This window comes from Quercus lobata, chromosome 11, assembly GCF_001633185.2.
Source record: "Quercus lobata isolate SW786 chromosome 11, ValleyOak3.0 Primary Assembly, whole genome shotgun sequence".
Taxonomy (NCBI): Eukaryota; Viridiplantae; Streptophyta; class Magnoliopsida; order Fagales; family Fagaceae; genus Quercus; species Quercus lobata.
Window position 1 is genome coordinate 34,279,065 of NC_044914.1, and position 22,928 is coordinate 34,301,992.

The 22,928-nt window shown below is 34.8% G+C and overlaps 2 protein-coding genes across 2 annotated transcripts; both read left to right on the top strand.

The window, feature by feature from the left end:
• Nucleotides 1-17,459: 17,459 nt before the first annotated feature.
• Nucleotides 17,460-18,083, top strand: LOC115968772. The gene has a single exon (XM_031088270.1). The coding sequence runs from the start codon at nt 17,585-17,587 to the stop codon at nt 17,903-17,905; it is 321 nt and encodes a 106-aa protein (XP_030944130.1). The 5' UTR covers nt 17,460-17,584; the 3' UTR covers nt 17,906-18,083.
• Nucleotides 18,084-21,020: 2,937 nt separating this feature from the next.
• LOC115966765 lies at nt 21,021-21,847 on the top strand. Its single transcript, XM_031085929.1, has 2 exons — nt 21,021-21,263; nt 21,416-21,847. The coding sequence occupies exons 1-2, from the start codon at nt 21,021-21,023 to the stop codon at nt 21,845-21,847; spliced, it is 675 nt and encodes a 224-aa protein (XP_030941789.1).
• Nucleotides 21,848-22,928: the final 1,081 nt, after the last annotated feature.

The window sequence follows — 22,928 nt, forward strand, 5'->3', positions numbered from 1 at the left end:
TGTTGTAAGGTCAAGTTGAATGGAATTTCCCCAGAAGACTGAGGGTGTACTCCTTAAGGATATGCTCACACTGGCTCGGCCGAACTTTGATAACTTCCCCCTCTTCCGTTGTTAAATTGATATGTTTCATTCTTTCTATGATGTCTGAGTCCATTGAGTAGAGTACAAAAAGCCACCATGAGGGTGGCAGGATTTTGTTGGTGAAAGGATTTTTGGCTATAAAGGTAGATAAGGAAACACTCACCTTTTGTGAGAAGAAAAGCTCCTAGCAAGAGGAGAGAAAATAACCCACTATAAGTTTCTTTTTTTCCTAAGGTCGTGGCATTTTTTAATTTGACTATCATTACAAATTTTTTTTTTTTTTTATTTTATTAGAAATTTCATTATCAATCATTAGGCATAAAATCAAATTATTAATTTCATTATCAAACATTAAGATATATATATATATATATTGAGAAATCAAAAAATGGGGCTTGCGTGTGTAGTCATTGCCCTATGCCCCGTTAGATAAGTCTTAGGGCACCGCTAGTACACAACAAAACATACCACCACTCACACCCACATGACATGTTTGGGCTAAATGCCGAAGCATATATATATATATATATATATATATATATATATATATATATCTTAAAACTAAAAACTGGAAGGCTTATCTAGGGGATGAGGTTGATGAGGTGGACTTTAATTGTTTAATAAGATACATCATTGGGTCATGAGAAATTTGACTACAAACTATAGCCACTTGTAGGATGAAACCAGGTTGGGACCAACTCACCAAAGGGTATCTCATGTATCCGAAAGAGAGATGATGTCTTTATTCGATTTATGAGATACCTTAGTGCCCAATCCTTCTTCTTTTCTTATCAAATTTAATTATTTTTATAATAAATGTTTAAAATTAGCCTTCATAGAGAGTCTTTTAGTCGAAAGGGACTAAAAAAAACCCGACTAGCCCAAAACTTGTTGAGATCCTCTAAATAAAACAACTTGTTAACACAAATAATTTTTTAAACATTTTATACAGTTTTTATATTTTATGCAATTAAAATCTTAATCCCTAAGAAATTAAGGGTAAATTGAGAATACGAGACTAAGGGCTTTCAATTAAGACTTACCCTTTTATTTATATTTTAATTTACTTTATTGCACTTATATGTGTGTGTGAGCATGCACATCCTTTTTTATGTTTCATATTAATTTTTTTGCCCTTCAAAATTTGTATGGAATGATAATAAATCCAAAGCATACATTCATCATCATTTCTTTTTCTTTTTGAGTAAACAATAATACTTATTAGAGCACACACGAAAGTAATAATAGTGTTTTAAACCGGGTTTATAATACATTACATAACCAAAATACAACTACAAAAGGGCCTAACCGAGTTTATCATCATTTCTTTCTTAATTGTGCTAAATGAATGGTAAGAATTAATTGTTAGGTCTATATTTGTTAAGTGTTGGCAATTGTGAAAAAATTGCTAGTCTTGTGAGCCATAGAGTTGTAATTCAAGATCAAGACGAAAACCTAAGATCAATTCAAGAAAAAGGAAGTCATTGTCTTCTCACCACACATTCAATCAATTGAGTTATATGCCTCAACGGACTCCCAATCAATTGAGTTTTGGGAATCTTGAATGTCAATCAAGCTCATTAAGTCGGCTCATAACTTGGATTTCGAGCACTACTTGCTTAAGTATTTAAGGGATCATAAGAGTTGACTAAAAACAAGGAGAGAGAGAGAGAGAGAGAGAAGAGAGGAGAGAGAAGAGAGAGAGACGAGAGAGGAACGAGAGAAGGAGAGAGAGAAGATTGGAGAGAGAGAGAGAGAGAGAGATTTATATGTGTACCTAGGGTTTATACAACCTAATGCTCTATGTTCACCGTCTAATCCTAGATATCAAAGTGAATATGAAGAATGGTTCTTGAAGAGATTAGAGATCAAGTTGAACTCACAGAGCCTACACAAACAAGCACCTGTGAGAATATTTGAGGTGGTTCTTGAAGTTGCACACCTAAACTTCGTTTTTGACAGAATCCAAATTCGAAGAGTCTAATAGACTTGGAGTGATTACGTTTGTAAGTTACTATTGGAAGTATCAACTAAAAGTAAGGGTTTATTTTAGTGGTAAAAACTTCATTTTGCTAATGGATTTTGCCTCGGGGTTTGGTAATCCCTCGTTGTGTTATTTTCCTGTGGTTTTGACTATAAGTTTTTCACATTGTTAACAAATGACTTATGTTATTTACTTATTGCACTTTATTTTACCGTGATTTGTTGGTGTGACTAATTAATCGAAAGTTCCTTGTGAAGGGAATATACACAAAATTACCACATCTGTGAGATGCAAAAATAGAGAAAAAATATATGTCAAAAAAAATAATAATTACACATAAGACAGTATTTACATGGTTCAGCAATTTGCCTACATCCACGGAGTTGCAGGGATTTCACAATTCTCAGGGAAAAATACAAGATGTGGCAGTACAGTTTTCTCACTCAAAAACAACATCAAAACCCTAATCTCCAAAACAACAGTTTTTATATCATGTGCACAGGATTCACAATGGGCTACAAAATGGGCCAAAAATTTTCCGCAGGGGCTTGGGCCTATCAGCCTAAGCCTCCGCTCCATGGACCAAGTCTCAGAAAATCTTCCATTAAAAACCATAACAATATTATATCAGGTTAGATCATAATCCAAATTAAACACAACTAGACTCCACAAAACCCAACAAATCTCCCACTTGGAGACTAGTTCCATCACCAACATCAACCACAATCCTCCAAAGACAATTCTTCATCACTGCAACTCATCCTCCTGTCCTCAAGCTAGAAGACCAACTGAAGATACACATGGCTTCAGCTTCTCAATAGTGACACCCTTAGTCAACATGTCTGCCAGATTCTTAGATCCACAAATTATCTGCAATAAGGTAACGGATAAAATGGTATCTCATCTGTATATGTTTTGACTTTGAATGAAAAGCCAAATTTTTAGCAAGAAAAATTGCACTCTAACTGTCACTGTATAGAATGCCTATCTCCTACTTCTTACCCAATTCATCCAAAAAGCTATGTAGCCAAATCATCTCATTTCCATCTTCAATCGTTGCAACATGCTCAGCTTTTGTAATAGACAAAGTAACAATATTTTGTAGATTTGAAGCCCAAGATATAGCTATACCACCTAGAGTAAATACAAACCCCGTAATACTCTTTCTATTATCAATATCACCTACTAAATTAGCATCTACATAATCTAGCAGTTTCAAACTTACATCTGTGACGCAAGGACATGTATCTGATGAACCTTTCAGATACCTTACAATCCACTTGACTGCCTCCCAATACTACTTTCCTAGCCTACTTATGTATTTACTCACAACTCTCACTGCATGTGCAATGTCTGGCTTTGTACACACCATAGCATACATCAAGCTGCTAATAGTTGAGGCATAGGGCACCTTGCTCATGTGGTCCCTTTCTTCTTTTGTCTTCAGTGACTGTTCTTTGGTGTGGAGTGGTATTAAACAAAGCTCCTGAGTCCAAAACCTAATCATCAAGTGGACTATTTACTGCAAGAAGAAGTGCATCCTGTACCTCTTCTGTTATAGTTGTAGATACCGCATTTTGTACCCGTTAATAAATTTTGGCCCTCAGCCCCAATGATGAGCTTGACATATGTCAACCAAGGGTAATTAAAGAGTTCACAGTAGTTTGGAAGTAATCACAACTCAAAAGTGCTCAAATCAATTTAAAATTGATACTAAAAAATGACATTTGCTCATTGTTTTGACCATATATTTTGATCCACAAATAATTTTTGAGTGAGACTTATTTCATTGGAAAGTAGACATCCTGGACTTCAATTTGAACATAAATTCCTAATTTGGACTTATATTGAGTAATTTATGACCATTTGAATTTGAGCCAACTAAGCAATCCAATATTCTGGGTTTTAAAACTTCATTTTAAGGCCTAAACATTATGATTTGATGTGGACCGGCCCATAGACCCTTGATAACATCCAAAGATCAGTAAAAAGCCCCAAAAATCCTAATTTTAACATATAAATACTCATCTTATGCCTCCAATCAAAACGCTAGCTAGAGAGAGTTATTTTTTAACCTCCATCTTCTCTAAAACCCTAATTCTCTTTTCTAAAACTCACACACAGCCTCTTAGTACATTTTTTTTTAATAAATAAAGAAACCTCTCTTTAGTTAGTTCTAATGCAGAAACTATTTTTCCAATTTAATTTCTCAAAACCTTTTTCAAAACTAATCTTGTGCTTGAGTTGTGATTATAAAAAACTATTGTATTTTTTAATTCTCTTGTTCTCTCAACTTAATTTTCGTGTTGTAGGCATTGAGGGGTCGGTTAAATATCAACCAAGTTGTGTTCCATATGTAAGGTGAGTCTCTCTTCATGGTTCTCCCTTAATTTGGATCTTTTTAAAGCTTGTGTTCATTTTGTTCTTAATTGATATATTCGTTATATATGTTTTAATATGCTTGTTCAGTTTAGGTTAATGTAGTTTTCGTGTTTTAAAGTACGTTAGGTTGTTAGTTTCCTTAGTTTTCGTTTCTGCTTTGTTTCTGTGTTTCTAGGTTAGAGTTTCTAAGGGGCATGTCTGCACCAGCATAATTTTGTATGCGCACACAAACTTGAAGTATGTGTACGCATACAACTAGCCTGCGTACATAGGCTTATTGTATGTGCACGCATACTTTAGCCCAGAAACCCCAAACCAAGTTTTTCTGCTTCTTTTTCTTTATTTTCTTGTGTCATATGCCTCTTTTTTGGCTCATTTTTATGTTTTTGAGTCTCTGTTCCTCTGTTTATTTATTTATTGTCTTTAACATGCTAGATTAGAGTTTTCTTTTCTTTTCTTGTTTTAATACCATGAATATGCATTCACATGCCCATTCATTGATGCATAAGTGCTGAGATGCAGTAAGGTAAGTCATATATCCACATGAACGTGCATTGGATATATATTTAACTAGTCACTAACCCGTGCAATGCACGGGAATAGCTATGGAATGAGATTCAGGGGGGAAAAAAAGCCATTTTTTTTTTAGTTGGAGTAGTAAGCAAAAATGCATGAAATTAAAAAAACATGTATTGTTTATTAAAATACATAATGCAAGATAGTAATATTGTACTATTGTTTTATTTATTAGTTTTTTGTGGGAAGGAATAAGATTCTTACATAATGCAAGATTAATTACTTTTCTTCCTATTGTGTGTTTTTTCTTATAATGTTTTGTCTTATTGTTGCTTTTATTTTTAAATATAATTTTTATAGTTGTTTTGATTGTATGGTAAAAATAAAGAAATAAACATGTATTGTTTATTAAAATCACAATCTAATACAATTTTTTAAATCCAAAAATTTCTAATAATTCCCATGGCACTAAGATTTCCTGGTCAATTCTCCCATTCATGTTAACATGCTTCTCTTCTTCATACTCACTGAACTTTCATTAACTTTCATGAAAGTTAATACAAATATCTTTCAGATTTGAGTACCCAGTCAACTTCTATAAGGAGCATCCCATGGGTTTAATAAAGCGATCAAAGACATGTCATTTTACATAAGCAAATTAAAATTCATAAAAACAATCTATGAAGCCAATTTGATCTCCAAGACCCTAAAATTGATGTTCCTTATGCATGAACTAAACATGCAATATGCATAATGACCTTTATATAATACTTACACTAAATCTGTGATGTTGCACATCCGTCGATCAATGATCGGGTGTTTAGAATGGGTTTTTTTGTTTTTAATTGATAAGAATGGATTGGTGATGAAAATCGTTTTCCTTTTTTTGTTGTATGTGGTAGTGTGGTTTTGAAGGCTGGTGTTTATTAAAAAAAAAAAAAAAAAAGTCTCGTGCTTATCTGAATGATGTCACTTTATGTAGACAGGACTTTCATTTAAATAAATTGTAAAACCTTATTTATATAAGATATATTGTTATATATATATATATATATATACCAAAAGGTGTCTATTTGAAAGGTCATAACCCTTTAAATTTGAAATAACAAATGGTGCCTATTTGAAAGGTCATAACCCTTTAAATTTGAAATAACAAATGGTGTCTATTAAAAGGTCATAATCCTTCATATTTAAATATAGGCGAAAATGCACTTTTGGTCCCTACATTTTGGGCCTATTGTCAGTTTGGTCCCTAAATTGATTTAGCTCCTAGGTCAGTCTCTGATTTTTAAAAATCGTTTTTAAAATAGTCCCTACCATCAACCCAGTGACAGAAAATGCTAAGGTAGACAACGGAATGCATTGTTTATTGACATTACTAATAAAATAATAATAAAAAATATATTTAACGTTTTTTAAATGCCATGTCAGCATTTAAATTAATAAAAAAAGCCAGCCCTAAGAAAATTTTTAAAAAATGTAAATTAAATTTAAAAAAAAAAACCTTAAATCTAATTTAAACCAAAATAATTTCTTAAAAAATAAAAATTCATAATTCTTTTTGTTTTTGTTTTTGGTTAACCTAGTTTAAAAAAAAAAAATCTTCTACACTCTCTACCTAATCTCAAACTCCCTCTCTCTCTTTTCACCCTACACTCTCTATCGGTATCAGACGAAACGACGTATCTTAACAAGAGCTCTTACACGAGCTGCAAGTGTGGCCAACAAGGTTCGAGATATGGCTCTTCTTCTTCGGGATCAGCGAATTCTTGTCCGGTGTTTTCGTGCGAAGCCGGCGGCAAGCACCGAAAAACGTTGACCGATACCATCTGAATCATTTCCTCTTGGCAAGTTTCGGTGATTTTTCCCGAACCGAACTGTATGAAATCAACGAGCTCCATGAGCGATTGCCTCTTGATCTCTTTCTCTCTCGCCAATTTGAGCTTGTTGGAGAAATCGAATTGGAAGCAACAGATTTGAAGTTTTCGGATGAACAAGCTTTGTCGCTTCGATACGGGCACATCTTGGAACAACGGGAGAGGATCCACGGGTCCAGACGGAGGCGGGCCAAGGCCCATCGACGAGAATCTTCGCGAAGGACAATATTTTGTCCTCACCTATAGCGGCAACGTCGTTTTGGCTCCTAGAAGGCTCCGATGGACAGTCGATGAAGTTCTGTTGAACGTGAATAGGATGGAGGAGGAGCCTGGTGAAAACCTTGTCGGTAACCAGATCGGCGAGGAAATCAACTGTTCTAGGTTTTTTTTTTTTTTTTTTTAATGACGATTTGTATATTTTTATGTATTTATGGGTTTGATTTCCTAGAGGTTTCAATGTTGATTGTTTTGGAATTTTTTGTGCTGAGATTGATTTTGAGTGGGTTAGTCAATCGGGTTTGTCTTGATTTGGAGAAGAACATGAAGATTGAAGTTCATGTTCTGGGTTGGAGGTTTCTGGGTTTGACATTTTTTTGGGTTGGAGGATTGATGATTTTTCTGGGTTGGTTTTCTCATGTGGGTTTGGGTTTGATGATTTTTTCATGTTCTGGAGGTTTCGATGGAGGATAGGGATTTTGTATGAAATTTTGCATTGTTCTGGGTTTGATTGTTCTTGGATTTGGGAAGAACATGTTCTTGTGTTCTTACCTCCTGAAAAATAAAGAAAGCAATAATAATAATAATAATAATAATAAAATTAGATTTAAAAGTTTGTTTTTTTAATTTAAAATCTGACATGGCTTTTTTTAATTCAGAAAATGCTGACATGTTATTTAAAAAATGTTAAATATTTTATTATTATTATTATTTTATTAACCACGTCAGCAAACAGTGCATTACGTTTGCCACCTCAGCATTTTCTGTCACTAGGTTGACTGTAGGGACTATTTTAAGAACGATTTTTAAAAATCAGGGACTGACTTTGGAGCTAAATCAATTTATGGACCAAATTGACAATAGGTCCAAAATGTAGAGACCAAAAATGCATTTTCGCCTTTAAAAAACTACATTTTAGGATTAGACAAAAAATGACAACTGTCATACATAAAATTTGAAAAAAAAAAAAGAACAACATCAACAACACCAAAAAGGAAAAAACACACCAAAAAAAAAAAAAACGTGGATGGGTAGTTACTAAATTTTAGGATCTTTTTAGGAGCATTTCTTTTAACAAAAATCTTATTAATTTACTACTCCATAGAAAATGTTACGTACCTTATAAAATACAATATAAGTATTGATAATGATAGTCTGTCAATTTAATACTCATTGGATACTCACTAATGTAAAAATTAGTAGAAGCATCCAAATCCCAATCCAAAAATGCAAGCCATGTATCAGTATGTCCCACGTAATTAAGGGTATTTTTCTAACAACAATAATTTATTTTCAAACTTCGGCGCCTCTTTGCATATTTGTTTGATATTATATTTATATCCGGTAAAGTGAGAAATTTAATGTACATTCAAATCGTTTAAATACCCTTAAAGACTTTCATCTTCCTCATCACCTCCACAACTCTCAACTACTAAACTCACTAAGCCACTTCTTCTCTCTCTTACACTTACACACAGACACACAAAGTTACAAACAGACACATTATTTTCTCATCCAAATTAACCAAAATGGCTTGGTTTTGTTTTAAAGTGTGTGAAATGAGTACTGCAAATTTAATCTAATTTTAACTATAAATGATTTTGTGAAATAAAGTAAAAATTTTCTAAAGTATATTTTCGTCATATTGATCTAATAGATCATAACTTAAATTTAAATATATTCTCAAAACTTCTACCTAAAATAATAATTTAATAATTTTAAGAAGTGTAACTTATTTCTCCTATTTTACTAAAAATTTATCACAATTACACATATTATTACAATTCTTACATGTGATTAATTTGTTCAAAATTAGTTCACTTTATTGAGGTTTAATACACCCTATTTGTGACAAGGAAAAATCTATTGATTATTGTGTATGTATGCGCAACGACCACTATAAATTTAATTTAATTTTATGTAGAAATGAGTTCGCAAAATACAGCAATGGTGAATACCGATGACATAGAACGTCGTCGAGAACGATGGAGATATTATGCTTGCTTGAGAAGACAACGAGAAGACAATGAAAGCAGAAATATTCGATTGGCAAGACATCATGCTAATTACTCAAGACAAAGACAACAAACTTTGGGTGGTGATCACATTTTAGTGGGAGGCCCAACAAATTTAAATGAAGAAGATGTTGTACATTCTAATTCAACATAAACAAACCCATCACTAATACCACCTAATCAAGAGGCTGGACGAAGTTGTTGGCTTACACATATCCATAACTTGGCATGCAATATGCCAGTTGAGCATAGGGCTATGCAAGAAGTCAGTGGTGAGATTATAGTTTTGTATCTTTAAATATTCTTCATTGCTTCGAATCTTATTATTTTGAGAAAATTTATAGTTTCTGACATGTTAGTTGTATGTCAATGTATACAAAGATACTAAGTCAATGTTTATAATATTAAATTTAGGTCTCCCTCCAACCTATCCAACTATAATGGCAAATGACTTTGAGGTTGGACTAAGTCATATAACTTCTAATGTTAATACTGGTAAGTTTTATACTAGCCTCTAAGCAGGCGCTCACGCGTGCTCAGAGGGTCTTGTATTTTTTGGGTAAGGGGTAATTTAGAGCATTTATTATAATTTGGGATTACTACATTTTCCAATCACAAAAAAAAAAATCTAGGAGTGTGATGAAAAATTATTTCTCCACACATGATACTCATCACACCCCTAGGTTTTTTTTTATGATTGGAAAATGTAGTAATCTCAAATTATAATAAATACTCTAAATTAACTCTTATTCAAAAAATAGAAGAGCCTCTGAGCACATGCGTGAACGTGTGCTCAAAGGCTAGTATGAATAAAAAATACATGTACCTTATATTTAAAATATAAAACACGTATAAATTTTAACACTCTTATTGTCGTTATAATTGGATATTGTACTAAGTTATGTCATTGTATAAGATAACATAATTATCAAAATCAATACTTTTTTTTTTTTAATTTCATGTTTTTATCAGACATTAACATTTTCATATTTTGATTTATAACTTTTTTTTTTGTCATTTAAGGTTTTTTATAATTTGGATTGTTAGAATTTAATGTCAAATTCATACATACATATTTTGAATTTGAGTAATATGAGAAAATAAATCATTTGATCTACCATTTTCCATGAAAACATGGTTAAAATTGAAAAAATATACACAAAATACACTGATACCTTGAACATTGACTTGAATTAGTTGGTTTTCACATTTATGAAATTTAATTTATTAAAATAATATAACTACGCTATTAAATTTGTATATCATTGAAAAAAAAAAAAAAAAACTAACATCTATTGCAATCTTTTTTAATATTGAATTCTTAATTTTAATTTGGATATACATTTAAATCAAATTATTAAGTTAATATGGATCCGTAATACACCCCTATATACTTTTACTTACATGATCTTTATTTTTGTTTTTAATATCAAATTTTTAAACTTTTTTTTTTTTTTTTGCTTTCCTAAAAAAAATAAACGTTTTTAAAATTCTTGAACCTAATGAAATATGAACCATATATGAAATTTGTATATTTTGTCCCCTCTATCACTGACTATGAAAATTAATTTAATCAAGTATATTGAATGAGCAGGATTTATCATTAAGGCTAAAAGGCTCATGCAAGTATAGGCTATGTTTTGCGTTTATACAAGAATGGCGATGTAGACAAAGGCCATACAACATTATCAACTTATGTTACTGCTTTTTAAAGTGAGATTGTTTGAAAAAAATTGTACCCAGATAAAAAGTAGTAATATCTAAGAAAGTTGTAATTTGAAAAGGTGTGGTTTAAAAAATGTTACTAGATGGACACTCTAATAAAGAAATGAAAATTCAATGAACAATTTTTTCAAACGAGAAAAGGCAATAAAAAATATCCAATCCCATTAAAAAAAAAAAACCCTACTACTACTACTATATAGAAGAAACAGTTACAATAACCTAATTATAAATCCTTTTAACCTAGGTTTTCTGATTTTCTCGCATAAGTAATTTTTTTTTTTTTTTTTTTTTTGAGAAAGTCGCATAAGTAAAATTTGATCTCATACAGTATCTTGGTGGCAGTAGCATAATTAATTAGCATGTGTAACAATAAACATTTCTCTAAAATTTGGAGCATAAAAGCACTCGAGAGAGTAAAGATGCTATTGTGGAAAATTGGTTCAAATTCACAACCAACCAAAGAAAATTTGTTTTTAAGTTTAGGGTCTAATGATAATCTCTTACCTTTGTGTGAAAGTGCTATGGAGATATGTACTCACCTATTCTTTAAATGCTCGGTCGCTAGAGCAATATGGATTGCTAGCAGGTACTGTTTAAAATCAAATAATGCTCCCAGTAAATTTATGTGAAGATATCATCAAAGTGGTGACAGAACCTTTAGAACATGGGATATATGGATAACAACATAACGAAAAAGAAATTCTCAAGCTGTCCTTATAGATGGCCTTCACTCTGGATGCTATTTGGAACTTGAGAAATCAAATTCTACACAATTGTGGCCAAGCTAACATTATTGCTATTGCCAGAAACATTGAAAATAGGTTCTAAGAATTTGCTTCTGCAATGATAAGTGAAAAGCCATTCAGAGTGGAAGGTGATGTGAAGCACTGGGCCCCCCTATAGTGGGTTGGATTTAGTTGAATGTAGATGCTGCAATCTCCAATGAGTTTTTCACTTGGCTGTAGTAGCTAGAGATGAAAATGGATAAGTCATTCAGGTATAGCCTAAACTTCATGAGTTGTGCCCTCCCTTACAAGCTGATGTTTCAACTATTATTCTACGGGCTCTTTAAATTGCTCTTGAGAAAAAATTGGATCAAATTATTGTGGAAGGTGATGCAAAAATTTGTATTGACTTTCTAGAGCCTATGAGTTCAAAGGGAAATCAAGTGCATTGGTCCATCTCTACTTTAATTAGAAATAGTTTAGAATTAAATAAGAGTTTTTTGAGTTGTAAATTTTGTTGAATTAGTAGACTGTAATGGTGTTGCCCATGCTTCTGCTAAGCTGGCTAATAAGTCTAACCTCGCTGCTATTATTGATAATATTTGCAGGGCGGATTGTTTTTATGTGTTCCTTAGTTTTTTCCGTTAATAAAAGTTCAGATTATCCAAAAAAAAAAAAACTCCAAAATTTAAGAGCCTTGGAGTTCACACACCAAAGAATTACAATATTTCTCTGTGAGCATCAACGAGCAATCCCAATTCCCACACCCTTTGGTTCAAAATTTCCCAATTATTTCAATTCTAAACTTTTTGAAAACTATGATCAAAACCGAACCTTAAAGTTACCACCATACTCCTCCATGATTGCCACCTGAATTAAATTAGTTTATTTTTTATATTGAGTTAAAACTTATGACATCTGCTCTTGATGGTTGTGTTTTTTATTGTTAAATCAATATACCAATTAGTTCTTAGTATAAGTGATAATTAAACTCAAAATCTCTTATTTAAATATACAAGATTTATTAGTTAAGTTAATTGGAACCCACAGTTAATTAGACTTCATTCAAACTGTTTTTTTTTTTTTTGTGTCTGCATTCATTCAAACTGTTTTGATTAGCTTGAACCACACAAATTTTATTTTATCCTCCCTTTTTTTTTGTCATCCAATTAGGATACGGTAAATAATGATGTTCACCTATACGTATACAACGAAAGATGGCGCATAATGGTTATTGGTTCCCCTTCATTTCATCATCGTTAATCCAACTCCATAATTATTTCTCAAAAAAAAAAAAAAAAACTCCATAATTAAATGCGGTAGAAGAAGCTTTAAGCAACAGCAAATCCTAGACTTACCAATTACGAGCAGCCATGCCTATCAACAGGGCTTGGTCCTGGCTCAATGCTCAAAACTATTAATTATTATATCCAGATAAATCAAGTTATACATATTATAATTCTTTTTCTTTTTCTTTTTCTTTTTTTGATAGGTATAATTCTTTGTTATTGTTACAGACATCTGTACCACTTAATAATTCTTTTTATTATATTAAATTTAAAAAAAAATTCTACGATCAGATATTTTTTTTCGAGAGAGAGGGGTTATTACACTATTATTATTTTTTGTTAGGTAGAGAATTTATTGTTTATAGGACAATGATAAGGATGCATTTCGCAGGACCACCAAATTGCCCACTTGAGCGCGTGAATCGTGAAGTTTCCCTGGCATGCCGGCAACAAAAAATGATAGAACCACGATCATTTTATGCTACTAGTAAGTTGTATGTGATGCACCAATAATGTTGTAATTTTTTATGTAAATTTGTTTTTAGAAAATGTTATACATATATTATAACATATTTATTATAAAATTTTGTTAGTAATGAGTTTATCATAAAAAATAATAATTATAAATTTCACACATATATCTATTATAATTATTTTGTTTAAGTAATGAGCAATAATTAAAACAACTTTGGAGTAATATTGTATAATAAAAGTTGATAAAAACATATTAATTCATTCTATATTATTGATTTTTATTATGTAATGTAATAAAAAGCTTTTTTATTACGATTTTCTTTTCTTCAATGCTTTGTTATTGTGGTATGGTGACGCTTACCATTTTTATTTCATTATCCAATTGATTTACACATTGTCTTTTTGACTTCTTTGAGTATCTATACAATTGTCTATTTGAATATATCTTCTATATTTTGCCATAAATATATGGAAAACTATTGAATACTCTAAGAGTACCATAAATGTGTACTCCCCCTCTCTCAAATGAATTATAGGTCGTACCATAAATTTAATTAATGGGACCCATAATTATGTGAGATAAGATAATACACATTTATGGTACTCCAGGAGTACTTAATAATCATCAGTTTCTCCATCTTAACCATTTGAAGTTTAGTTTGTCTGTATTTGTTCAATTTTTAAGCTTTCATCACTTTTTTCTTTTGTTGCATCATTTGTGTTAATCACCAATGAATTGGCACGGGGAGATTCTTGATTGGATCTTACAAAGTTTGGACTTTGTCGCTAAGATTTTTCGTAAGTATTTACATTTATATTAAATTTCAATGATGTGACAGTTTTTGGTAAATGTTTTTATTTTTTATTTTTGTTAATTTTGGAATAGTGCAACAAAAAGAATTAATATAGCATATTGGATTGTGTATATTTTTTTTTCTTCCATACTTTTTTGTCATTTGAAGGTGCATAAAAAATCTTAACAACTATATAATTTTCAAAACCATCTTTTAGATTGAATTCATTCAAATGAAGTAAGAAAATCCATTTTTTTCCTAATTTTTTTTTTCAAATCACGTGGGATTCCTTCTCTAATATCAATAATTTTACAATAATTTAAATAAGTTGTATCTCAGTTTATTTTCAGCAAGATCTCTTGTAGATTTATTTAGGTTTTCTCAGTATCTCGATCAAATAATATGATGTATTATTATTTTTTTACGTTAATGATGAGTATAATTTGAAATGATTAACAAACCTGAGTCGTAGGATCTTATTCAATGCATTTTATCTTTACTATTGTCTTCATAGTATTTAAAGATAAATCCTCATATGAAAATTGTTTTGCATGTATTTTTGGTATTTCTTGTATAGGATCATGTTTTTTACCATTCCTATTATTGAATTTTTTTTAAAGAAAATGTTAATTTAATGGCATTTTGTAAGATAGTATATGCTATTTATTATACTTTTTGTTATTATAAATTTTAGAAATATGCACTTGTCAATAATTTCAACAACCTAAGGGATCTCAAGATTTATATATATTTTTGTTGCACTAGTCGATGACAGAGAATTTGTCTGCATAAATTGCATAGAACATTATTAATAGACAAAAGCATATTGAATTGAAATTGGGGAAAAATGGAGACATAATTTCATGAGAATGAGATTTTCTAGAAATATCATCTATACGTGGGGGAGGAAGAAGAGAGTTTATAAGAGGGTAAGAGTTTTTGCTTTGATTTACACATGAGAATTGTCAAACTTTGGTCATAATATGTAAGTAATAACTGGGCTTGAGTTTTTCATAAGATTTGGTTTACTTTTAAAAAGTAGTTCATTTTGTAGTGAATAACTTTCGGTCTAATTGTCAAGAACAGCTCATAATTGATATAATAGTAAAGAGAAGTTACTATGATCTATTGAATAATAGTAAAAATACTTAATAAAAATAGGTAAAAAATGCTAAATTTATATAATAGTTAAAATAAGTTACTATGACTTATTGGATAATAGTAAAAAAAAAAAAAACTTAATGAAAAGAGATAAAAAAAAGGTTAAATGCAACATTAGAGTGCCACGTGGCAGGACCTCATGCACTCTCATATGAGGTCTCTACTTTTATATATATATGTAAGGACACGATTCTGTAACGAACCGTAACAGTGTTGGGTTCGCACATGAAATGGCCCAAACAACATCATTTGTAGAGCGTGAGTTTGAAAAGTTAGGCCTTGGTCACCAGGCGGTGGGTTTTTCGTGGTGTTCATGCATGGTTAAGTTTTCTTCACCCCTGGAGTCTTTTTCCTGGAGGTGGGCTGGGAGGCTCTGGTTTTTTACCATTTTTCCCAGCCCCTTTCTTAGTGCACCTACCTTTTTATTATATAGTCCGTCTTGGTTGATCCTAGCCCTCCACTTGTTGGTCAAGCAGGTGCTTATTTCTGTATCCATCCCATCAACCGTTCCCTCTTACTTTCTACTAGTTGCGAAGATCGAAGTTTACACCGTCCAAACGTCTTTTCTCATTAATCGGATCTGGACGTTGGCATATGCATTTAATGCGGAGGGGATGCATTTTCCTTGATCCAATTTTACATCATGCTTCCCTGTGGGCCCCATTCCACTCATATCCCCTTCAGGGGGCTGTTTGGGGATAGCCTTCACCAAGACATTGGTCTTCCCTTTGAAATTCTGGAATGCCGAGGATAGGGTAGTTTCTTAGCCGTTCCCCTTGACACCCCGGCCATCGACTATTCGTTCTCGGCAAAATACCTCCTCGACACGGGCTCTGGGCCCAGATAGAGTTTGGGCCGGATTGTAAACCTCCTGGACCCACAATATATATATATATATATATTGATTGATTGATTGATTTTTGTCACAATTTATATTGTGAGATGTGATTATGTGGATCTACTTTTTTTCTACCATTCATAATTCGATGTGCGGTGAATTTACTGAATTATTTTTTATCATTTATAATTCCCTGTGTGGTGAATTTACTAAACTATGACAAAAATTGTATAAAATGATGTGGATATGTGGTCCTAGCATTGTTAGACTATTATGCGATTCAGAAATACGGAATACCCATAAATCTTACATTTAATAGGAAAAAAATTTGAGAACAATCCGATAAAAATATATCTTCAACTCCACTTAAAATGCTTACAAAATATGACACTTTTCTACTGATCCATATCTTCAAAACAAGCTTATCATCTGTTTTTTTTTTTTTTAAAGAAAAATATTGACACTAGACCAACAAAAAAAAACCATGCATATTTTTTCTATTTACCATCTTTTTAAAAATACCTATATCAAATTATCTATTTTATATTACATTTTATTAAAATATCAAACTTAATTATTTTTTATGATTGTTTTTATTTTATCACGTACAAAAATCATCATTCACTATCTTTATTTATTTTTGAAATAAGTGAAATAAATAAATAAATAATTAAATGTAAAATGAATACTGTCAAGTGTTAAGTGTAAATTTACATGATTATTAGTAAAAAATTCTTATAAATTAATCATACATTCATTATTTTTTTGCAGAATCAATCCTACATTCATTAATGGGACTCATTTTAGACAAACACATTTTTCTATCATTCACCGAATCTCGTGCTCTTGGCCTCTTACACGTATACAGCTTTACACTACAGTACCAAGTATTATAACAATAACAGACCACCACAACGAATTGCAGTATTGCCACGTATGCAGCTCACTATATCTCCGAAAAAAAAAAGAAAAAAAAAGAACGTGGCGGTGTTTCTTTGGACTATAAAAAAATCGGCGGGTGAACTCAGTACTGTGCAAAACAATAAACACAAAAGTGGATGGCTACCTGCCACTTTCCCCTTCTATGAAAAACACAAATTCAGACCCCAAAAAAAGAATAAAAAAATGGAGATAAGCTCAGAGTTCCTCGATTAGCATACCCTGTTTTAGTAAATTTCAACCCAATAATAATCAATACCCCTCAAAACATTCTCAATACGACTCATTAAATTTAAATCCCCTCAAATTTTCCAATCGATCCCACCAGGTCGGCCGCTTTGTATAATTGCATTTGCAAATCGCATCGTTTCATATACTCATACACGCACCCACTCACCCAAACTTGGCTTCAATTCCAAGTCAAAGTCAAGTCCTCTAACCCAAACAACCAAACCCCAAACCCCGAATTTTTTTCTCTTCCTTATATACCCCTCCCAAATAGCCCTCAGAACGAACTAACCAAACCAGCCAAAATAGTATAGCCAAGGGGGGTTAAAGTCAGCGAGAGATGGCGTTATGTGACGCTGTGGTGGGGAACTTGGCGACGATCTACGTGGCGGTGATAGCTGGGATCAAGGCTTGTGGATTGGTCGGTGGGCGAAGCTTTGGCGCTGGGTTTGTGCTGATTGTGTCCACCGCTGTGGTGGGCCTCATCTTGATCGGCACGTTGACGTGGGACTTGTCTCGCAAGGCCACGTATGCGGTTTCCAAAGAACACGCCCACGAGATGTGCAAAGGCGGTATTTGCTGGCACGGCGTTGCGGTCAAGTCTCCGGCTTCTCAGGTCCGGTTTAGGCTTCCACAGCAAATTCCTTATGGCACTTTGTAAATAAAATAAAAAACACTGTAAGATACACACGCTTTCTTTTTGGTTGGTGGGTTTTGTAGCTGAGAGGCACGAGGTGTTTGTGTTTTTGACTGAGAGAAAAATATCAAGATACCGTGTAATATCGAATGAAAAAAAAAAAATCAGGTTTGTATATATAATAAAGGCCCTTTTGATTTGCTACGTTATTGTCTTCACTTTTCATGAAAATTTTGGGGATGCAAAATGCAAATGCGACTTATCTTCTTCACTGTATTCGAGGTTGAGAATGGCTTGACGTGACAGAGTAGTGGTGGGGGTGGAAAAGCAATGGTGCGTGGTTAATGACTTTTACGCAGTCGGCAGGAAGAGACTGGTTCGGTCTTTAAACCATGTTTGGACATAAGTGCACAAGCTCTTTGGGTACAATTCTGGTATCCTAATCATCAATCGATTCAATCCATTCGTAGTGGGCATGAGTTGGCAACTTTTGGAATTTGGGTTAAAATTTGTCAGTTTTTAGAAGGCTAGCTAGGCTTGAATTGTAAACATCCAAATTCGGGCCAGGCCATTAAAAATATGAAAATGATCGGCTCTCAATTCGGACTAAAATTGGTTGAGCTTGCATTTGTTTTCTGCTCACAAATCATAACATGTACTATATGTGCCATCATTTCAAAAGTAATTTTCTGTTTTTGAGAGTTAAAGGAATTGTGTTTAATAAACCTCTTTTTTTCTTTTTTTACACAGCTTACTTAGATGATAAGTGTAGGGATAAAGGCCAGAAATATATATTTGGCCGTGGACCGTGTCCAAGGACATTAAATCGTTTGAAAACAAGTAGACATTAACAAGGGCATACAAATTAGTAGTTTGTGGAAGAAGTCTGGTCATGAGGGATTAGGAGTTTAGTCCGAGGAGAAATACCTCTTCGGCTAAGCAGAGTAGAGGTCTAAGGTCCGACCTTTCGTCAAGAACAAGAGACTAGAAGATCCTACTGATAAGGATAAGCATCAAAAGGGGATAAGACGAAGGCAAAACTGAGAAATATCTAGGAGAAGGCTGCTACCACCGCATTGAATGCTCTGCAGTTAACTCTCTAGCCGCATTAATGTGGAGGTGATACCTGAACAATAACATTTAGCCTTACAGCTACCTACAGAGATTTCAGAAATGTATTGATGGGACAAATATCAAAATCAACAATTTGATTTACACGTGGAGGGCTGAGATGAGGTGAAGAAGGGGAATATAAAGAAGAAAAACCTCATTATCAAGGGGATCATGAGATAATTTATAAAGAAAATCACTGTACATTCAAAAATTGTAATTGTGTTTAAGTCCAAGAGAAATATATAAGAACTAACTTCCTCGGACTTTGCCGAGGAGAACTTTCCTTGCACAAATCTGTTTATTCATATCATCAAGCATCACTTAGCCTATTGTGATTGCCGTCCAACTCATTAGAGTTTAGTTTCTAACCCACTCTTTACAAATTCATTGTTTTGGGCTCATTGGACCTTAGCCTTTATCACTTTTGGGCTTTGCAATCAAATCGTGTCCTTATAATAAGTTATGTGTACGGCACTATGATACCCAAACCCATTTGGGCCTTGGATTCTGACTTAACAATGTGGCCCATGACGCCAACCCCTTTCTACCTAAGGCCAGAGCCCGAGCCCAAAATAGCTACAAGCCCAGGTCGTTGCCTCAAAGCTTGATGAGTATATAACCTTAATTAGCATAAACCTAGCATTGCCATGTTTGCCTTGCTCGGTGAACCACTTCCCGGGTAAGAAGACAATTGCTCGGGGGAGTTGTCTTTCGGATGCTCAGCAGTGCCTTGGGAAGTACCACTGCCAAGCATCTATACTGAAGTGGGAACTGGTTCCAATGTCACTCTTACCACACCCCACTCCCAACTAAACACCCACTTTGAGTTAACGACATTGGACCTCTTTTCCACTAACTAGAAGAGTAATCATAACTCCCCACTAACTCTTGACTATAAATATGAAAAGCAGAGGAAGAATTGGGGGTTGAATAAATGGGAGAAGAAACTGGGAAGAGGGTGAACTAGAAAATACAAGAGAGAGAGCAGAAGTGATAAAGAGGGTGAGAGTGAGAAGCGAGTCTGTTGGGTCTTGGTGCTGAGAACAACCCAAAATAGGAAATCCTTAGCCCACCTTACAAGTAGATTGTGAGCCCAAGTGAGGCCCAACCCCTATAGCCTCATTTTTGGCACGCACAATTGGCGCTGTATATGGGAATCTCCTACAAAGCTATGGTTCGACTGAGGCTCACGCTCGGGAGAATGTCCGATAGACATTTAGGGAGCTATGCTGAAAGTAGTTTATTGGGGTCTTCTCGAGGATCTACTTGGCGAGAGAGAAGACACAAAAGACGTGAGGATAGGGAGAGTGAGTGAGAAGAGGAACGCTTTAGCCTCGGAGAGGGGTCATATCAAACATTGTCTGGTGCTTCGAGGTACGCGTAATTTGACGAGAGAGATAAGGAGCTTGAGCGGTTACGAAGATTGGTAAGAGATTTGGAGTTAAAGGCCAGGGGTAGGCATCGAAAAAGGGACCAGGATAATCGAGTAGGGGGGATCTATAAGTGGGGGAGAATGCTATGGGACCGGATCCAATCGGTCCGGTTCCCGTCAACACCGAGATCGTTCAAATTCACAGGAGTCCCGTCGACATCAGGAGCATTCGCGTTCATGGGAGTATCCAAATCGGGGTTTAGATTCCCCAGAAGAACAATGGCCCTATAATGCCGCCATAAATGCTATGAGTCGCGCCTTGCACAGAGCTGCTCGGTCGCCATTCTCAGACGACATTGAACGGGCCCCAATGCCGAGCAAATTTACACGACCACCATTCAATTTCTATGATGGGAAATGGACCCGGTAGAGCACGTCAGCCATTATATCCAAATGATGTTTTTGCACACCCATAACGATGCGCTGATGTGTAAGGTATTTCCTTAAAGCCTCGAGCCCACTGCTTTGAGATGGTTTAACAGGTTACGGAAAGGTTCTATCCACAGTTTTGCCGAGCTGATCCAAGAATTCGGTGTCCGATTAGTGACATGTAGCCGGGTACCGCGACTAGTGGATGCATTACTATCAATGAAGATGAGGATCGGGGAAATCCTTCGTAGTTATGCTAGCCAGTATTGGGAGCTCTATAATGAGATTGGTGGGAGCAACGAGAAAATTGTTGCGCGCACCTTTAGGATGGGATTGCCCGAGAACTTCGAACTATGGGAGTTGTTGACGAGAAAGCCTCCCGAGGATATGAGGCAGCTCATGAGACGTGTTGAGGAGTACAAGCGCCTGGAGGATGATTGGCTGCAGAGTAAGGGTAAGGCCCCGTTGGTGAATCATCCTCAGTAGAGTGGTTTTCAGCTGAGGCCTCGAAAGGATTTAAAGATACAAGAGCCAGATTTGCAGCTAGGGGAGGTGAACGTGACATTTAAGGAACCGATGCACAGGATTATAAACCGGATAAAAAACGGACCGTACTTCAGGTGGCCGAACAAGATAGGGGTGATCCATCTCGGAGAAACCAGAATCTGCACTGCACCTATCATAGAGATAAGGGGCACACCACCGAGCAGTGCCGGGTGTTGAAGAACCATCTAGAGCAATTGGTAAAAGCGGGACATTTGAAGGAGTTTGTAGTGGATTCCAGGAATCGGGGTACTAGGCAAGGTGCTCAGCAAAGAGGAAACCCTCTCCCACCGCCATTGGGAGTGATTGAAGTGATCCATGCTGCCCCAAGGGGTACGACTGTGACCAAAACGGGGGTGTTGACTGTTGTACCTGTGGAAGATTGCCCGGACAAGCAACCCTCCAAAAAGAGAACGAAGCTTGCTCGGGAGACTCTTGCTATTGATGATGATGATGATTTAGAAGGAACAATTCAGCCGCACGATGATGCATTGGTAGTGACAACTTGAGTAAATGGATTCATAGTCAAAAGGGTGATGATAGACCAAGGGAGCGGGGTTGACGTGATGTATCCGGACCGATTCAAAGGACTTGGGTTAAAGAAATAGGACCTTTCAAAGTATGACACGCCGTTGGTTAGATTTGATGGTAGGGTGGTGATTCCCGATGGTCAAATTTTCCTTCCCATAAATATGGAAGGTAAAGAGGTGTTGGTGGCCGTGGATTCACAACTATACTAGGAAGGTCGTGGATTCATGCGATGGGGGCTGTTCCATCCACCTTACATGTGAAAGTCAAATTCCTAACCGAGCAAGGCATTGCTGTAGTAAGAGGAAACCAGTAGTTGGTAAGACAATGCCTAGTTGCTGCGGTGAATTGGAAGCATGAGCAAGCCAAACAGAAGGATCAGTCCGAGAAAGTCTCTTTATAGCAATTACAGGAGCCCTGCGAAGGACAAGGGGCTGGTTGTGCTGAGGAACTTGTCAAAGCTAAGATACTACCGGACGTTGACAGATATTTCCAAATAGGAACAAGTATGAAGGACGAGGATAGGATAGAAATGTTGTTGTTTCTTATTCAAAATGTAGATGTCTTTGCTTGGAACCCGTATGAGGTGCCCGGGTGGATCCCGAATTCATTGTCCACAGGCTTAATGTAGACTTGTCGTTCTCTTCCAAGAAGCAGAAGCCAAGGAGGTCGGCCAAGGATCATGTTAAGGTAGTTAAGTTGGAGGTTAATAGGTTAAAGGAGGCTGGGGCGATAAGGGAAATCTTCTTCCCGGAATGGTTAGCAAATACTGTGGTAGTGAAGAAGAAGAAGAAGAAGAAGAATGGCAAGTGGAGAGTTTGCGTAGACTTCACGGATTTGAATCGAGCTTGCCTAAAGGATCCGTTTCCTATGCCAAAGATTGATCAGTTGGTAGATGCCACATACGGACACCCAAGGATGAGCTTTTTAGATGTCTTTCAGAGGTATCATCAGATTGCCCTGGCAGCCAAAGACCGTGAAAAGACAGTGTTCATTACCCCAGATGCTAACTATCATTATACCGTGATGCCTTTTGGGTTGAAGAATGCCAGGGTCACATAC